The 4,816-nt window shown below is 57.4% G+C and overlaps 1 protein-coding gene across 1 annotated transcript; it reads right to left on the bottom strand.

Annotated features, from left to right (window-relative positions):
- Positions 1-805: 805 nt before the first annotated feature.
- PDX1 (pancreatic and duodenal homeobox 1) lies at positions 806-4,438 on the bottom strand. The gene is made up of 2 exons (XM_053971137.1): positions 4,042-4,438; positions 806-1,194 (listed from the first exon to the last, which is right to left on the bottom strand). Exons 1-2 carry the CDS (start codon positions 4,436-4,438, stop codon positions 806-808), a joined length of 786 nt encoding a protein of 261 aa, XP_053827112.1.
- Positions 4,439-4,816: the final 378 nt, after the last annotated feature.

Below are 4,816 nucleotides of genomic sequence, written 5' to 3'. Positions count from 1 at the left end.
CCCCGCAGCAGCTGGCGGAGCCCGGAGGAGGGTCTGGCTACCTATGCCGGTCATAGGGAGCCGGTCATCGGGGGAGACAAATCCTGCCCGCAGGACACGTGGGCTTTTTCTTTTCTAATTTTTTTCATTTTTTTTTTTCTTTCCCCCGGTCTTTCTTTCCCAAAAGCAAAAGAAAACGAAAGAAACCAGGTCCAGTTTTCAAAGAAGTAAGTAACAGTCCTGAGAGAGTCCTCGGTAGAGCCGATGCCCTGGGGCGATTGGAAGGGACGGGGACGGCGGCGTGCCAGCCCGTGGATGGTCCGGGATACTCGGGTCCGTGTCCGCTCCTGTGGGCCGACGGACGCGGCGGGACGCGCGCTCCGACCGAGCAGCTGTCGGCAGCAAGGAAGGCAGCGTGCTCGCAGCGTGCGCTGTTTCCAGACCTCTCCGTGCACCCGGGGAGGCACACACCGTCGGTGGCCACCTGACACCCACCTTCCCCGGGGAAAGCTATCCCGTAAGGCTCGCTGAAGCGCAGGCGGCCGGGGACAGCGGGGCCCAGCTCCCGCCATCCCGGCGGCCTCCTCCGGCGCTAGCGCCCGCAACGAGCCTCTCCGTGTCACAGCTGGGCATCTTACATTTACTTTCCGGAGGACGCGAGTTTCGAAGTGAAGGCACCGCGTTTCCCCGGGGGAAGGCGCGAGTGGGGTCGGCACGGCACGGCACGGCACGACAGTGCACGGCAGAGAGAAGCTGGCGCCAGCCTCTCGGCTCTTTTCCATGTCCCATCCTTTTTCTCGTCCCGGGCCGTGGAGCTACTCGCGGCTCACCGAGAGTCCTGCTGCCTTCTTGAGACCAGGCTGGGGGCGAGAAGGTCCCTGGAAGCTCCCGAGGGAAGGTTCCCGGCGGGGCACGGCTGGAGATCCTCCTTGGTCTGCAGCTCCCCGGGGGACACAACGCAGTCTTGCTCGGGGTCATTGCTGTTGCCCGCCCCTCGCTTTTTGTCTTCTTCTTTCTTCCACTTCATCCGCCGGTTCTGGAACCAGATCTTGATGTGCCTCTCGGTCAAGTTCAACATGACAGCCAGCTCCACCCGCCGCGGCCTGGAGATGTACTTGTTGAAGAGAAACTCCTTCTCCAGTTCCAGAAGCTGCGCCCGCGTGTATGCCGTCCTCGTCCGCTTGTTCTCCTCCGGTTCCACCATGTAGGATCCACCTGGAGAGAAGCGAAAGTCAGCCTGGGCCAGCCCGGCCGCCCCCTCGGGCTGCGGGAACCACGTTCCACGACCCCTGCGCGGCGCAGAGGATACGCGGGGGGAAGCAAGCGGGGTGATGGGGAGGCCTCGGGGAAATCGCCTGCTGGGCAGAGTCAGGTGGTGCTGCTGGTGGCAGTTACCGCTGCTGTTATTTTATTTTACAATAATTTAATATTTTTAAGCAATGATTTGGATGAGGTTTTCAGGGAAGCGCCGTCTCTGGAGACGAGGTAGAAACTCACGTGCAACCGTCGGCGTGACACTGAAAGCTAAGAAAGGCTCCCGGATCCAGGGCTGCCATTGTTCAAGTTCACGTTAAAATTAAATTTTAAAAAATAATTTTTTAAAAAAGTAAGAAAAGAAAAAGATAAAAACTCCACCACACACACACAAACCAAAACAAAATGGAAAAATTTAACCCCTCAAAAAACCGTCAAAAAAAAAAAAAAAAAGGAAAAAAAAAGGCTAACGCACCAAAGAAACCCCTCTAAAAAAAAGCAATAATAATTATTATAATTAGTGGGCCTCCCGGGCCGGGCCGGGAGTTGAACCGCAGCCGCTCCATTTCGCCACGTTGATGAAACCTTGGGTTTCTTGTTCCTGTAAAAACGGCAGCGGCGGGATGGCCATTCCCAGCACGGCCGCCGCAGTCCTGCGTGGGCACTGGGGCGCGGGTAGCACAGGCGGGCGCATCAAGAGGGGCCAGAGGTGGGCATGGAAACTCAGGGCCGCTTTTGCCAGTGCCAGCGCCCCTCTGGGAACGTTTTTGGGGTTGATATCATCTGCGGGAAACAGTGCTTTAAACATCCAGAATGAAATAATAATTTCAAGAGGGATACGTGGATTCTCCCACAGTTCATCTTCCTATTCCCATGATTTTGTATTTATATATACAGTGTTTGTAAATGTAAACCTATGGATAAAACTTATATATGTATTTAAAATATATATTTAAATACACTTATGTTCGCATAGTGATGTGTATATGCCTATGTGCTATATAAATAAATATTAAAATCCATGTATATATGTATTAAAATGTTGGTAAATCTAAACCTAGGCATGCATGAGTTTGTATCCGAAAAAAAAACTTGTTCTGTTACTTTAAACTAAACTGGAGCGGAACGCCCGGGGTCTGTCGGAGGGCCGAGGTCGGTCGGTCCCCGGGACAAGGCCGATAAGGCCGGGGTGAGCGGCGGAGCCCGGAGCCGGGCACGGCGTGTGGCACCGGGCCGGGCTTGCCGCGGCCTCCCCGGGCGCCTTTTCCTGGCAACAGCGCAAAGCCCGGTAGCCTCCATGGACGCCTAAATCCCAAGGGCTTCCATGAAAAATAAATCGTCGGGCTATATAGTTTGCCACATACACGGTACAAAATATGCCGGGGTTTGGCTGTGAGCGCTCTGTCGCACTCGGCACAGCGCAGTGCCCCTTTCTCTTCCTGCGGCGTGCTCTGGCAGGAACCCTGCACACACATCACACCGACCGGGTCATGCACAGCCCCTGCCTTCTCCTGCCCGGGGGGCTGGGGTCAACAGGCAAGAATTTTAGGCTTCTACGGGGAAAGTTTCACTTTCCTGCTGGTTTTGTCATTCTTCGGGTACAGGAGAAAGAGAAAAAAAAAAGTTGTGGTTCAAAAGTTTGGCTTTATATTATTATTATTATTATTATTATTATTATTATTATTGTTATTGTTATTGTTATTGTTATTATTATTATTATTCCCGAAATTCACTCAACTCATGGAAAACAATCTGATTTTTTCTCTCGCTCTCCCCACCTCCGTCCTGACACCATCCCTGCCGCCACGTCCGCGGGCTGGGACAGCGCGCTCTTCTACCTTTGTGGGCGGATGCGCCTCTAGGGAGACTAGGGACCGCCACCTGTCCTTCCCTCCCCCTCGGCCTGCACCATGCAATTCCCAAGCTATTTCGTGGAGATTTTAATACTCCGGTCCTTTTTCCAACTGTCTATTTGAACAAAGCCATTAATATAATATTTGCCGTATAGGCGTGACGGAGGCGCAGGACACGATAACATTGTGCCGGCAGAGACAGAAATATTGTTGGGCAGCGGAACTTTCTGTCTAGATAGAGTTTCTTCCCCTCATTGGCAACTCTGTTTCGTTTGTGCATTGTTTTCCGTGTCCTGTTTTTTTTCACTCGGAGAGGTGCATTTGTGGCTAAAACCCGCCGGGGAGCAGGAGGGGCGGGATAGAGGGGCCAGGAGGGGAGATGGGCTCTGCGCCGGAGGGAGCCGAGAGGCAGCTGAGAGGGTCTCGGCGGCTGCCTTGAAGGCTTGGGGGCTGCTCCGCGGCCGCATGGTGGGCACAGGGACGCGGGGCAGTGGGGCTGTCCCCTCCCGTCCGCCCTGCCCTGCCCTGCCTGCCGCTTCCCCGCCCGCTCCACCTCGCAGGTGCCTCCGCGACCCGGCCCCTGCTCGGAGCTCACCGCGCCCGCGGGGACACTGTGCTGCCCGAGGAAATAGCTCCCGGGAGGCGTCACAACGTCCCGGCTTGGCCACAATTAGTTAATTGGTGAAAAATAATTCGTTAATAATTGCTGAGGGGCAGGGAGCCGTGAGCCCGCCGGCGGGGACTGGAACGCCGGCTCTCTCCCCAGAGTTCAACCCAACACTAGCAGCCCTAGAGCAGAGGATCTGCAGAGGCTGGCAGAGGGGAAACGACCCTCCAGGGCCGCTCCACACATCCGAGCGGTGGGAGCAGGACCGGTGCAAGGGAGGGCTGCTGAGCGCCGAGTGGGACAGAAGCGGGGGGGGAGGGGGGGGCAGAGGGATGCGGCAGGTCTTACCGGTCCACTGTCCCTTCCAGGCGTGCGATTTGGTGGACTTCATCCAGGCGAAAGGCACCTGCATTCGGGGTTCCTCTATAGCCCCCGTGTCTGCCCCGTCTGCAAAAGGCAGCGCGTCCTGGTGAGGAGGAGGAAGATGAGGGTGGTGGTGGTGATGGTGATGAAGATGGGAGACCCCGGCATCCTCAGTGATGGGGGGCACCTCGTAAGGTGAAATGTCTGGAGGGCTGCCTTGCTCGAGAGCCCCTAAGGCGCTGGAATAAGGAGTCTGCTGCTGCCTGCCCATGTACAGGCAGGCGGGGGGGCTGGGGTTGTAGTCCTGCGCTTGGGCTCTCTGAAACGCACACGACTCCTTGTAGAGCTGCGCCGAGGCGTAATACTGCTCCTCGGTGTTCATGGCGAGCGGGGCCAAGGGGGCTTCGCAGCTTAGGGACACATAAGGCTGCTCCCGCTGGCGGAGCCCGGGATGCCTCTTTGACAGCTGGCGGCCCCGCCGGGCCCCACCGCCCTGCCCGGCTCCCGCCGCCTCCCCATAGGCGCCTCTCCCCCACGTGAGCCCTCCCGCAACCCTCCGGGGCGGGGCGCGGGCCGTAGGAGGCCACCCGGAGTGGTCCTGGTCCCGCAACCCTCTTTCTTCCCCTCAGCCGGGCCGACCCCGAGACCCCCTACCCTTTTGCTGGGCGCTGCTCCCTGCTTTGGGGTGAAGAGTCCCGCAGCGGTGGGCTTGCGGGGCCGGGCAGGGGCTCAGGGGATTGCGCCGATGCGCGGGGCGCTG

Source organism: Vidua macroura, chromosome 2 (genome assembly GCF_024509145.1).
Source record: "Vidua macroura isolate BioBank_ID:100142 chromosome 2, ASM2450914v1, whole genome shotgun sequence".
Lineage (NCBI taxonomy): Eukaryota > Metazoa > Chordata > Aves > Passeriformes > Viduidae > Vidua > Vidua macroura.
This window is presented reverse-complemented; position numbering and strand designations above follow the sequence as displayed.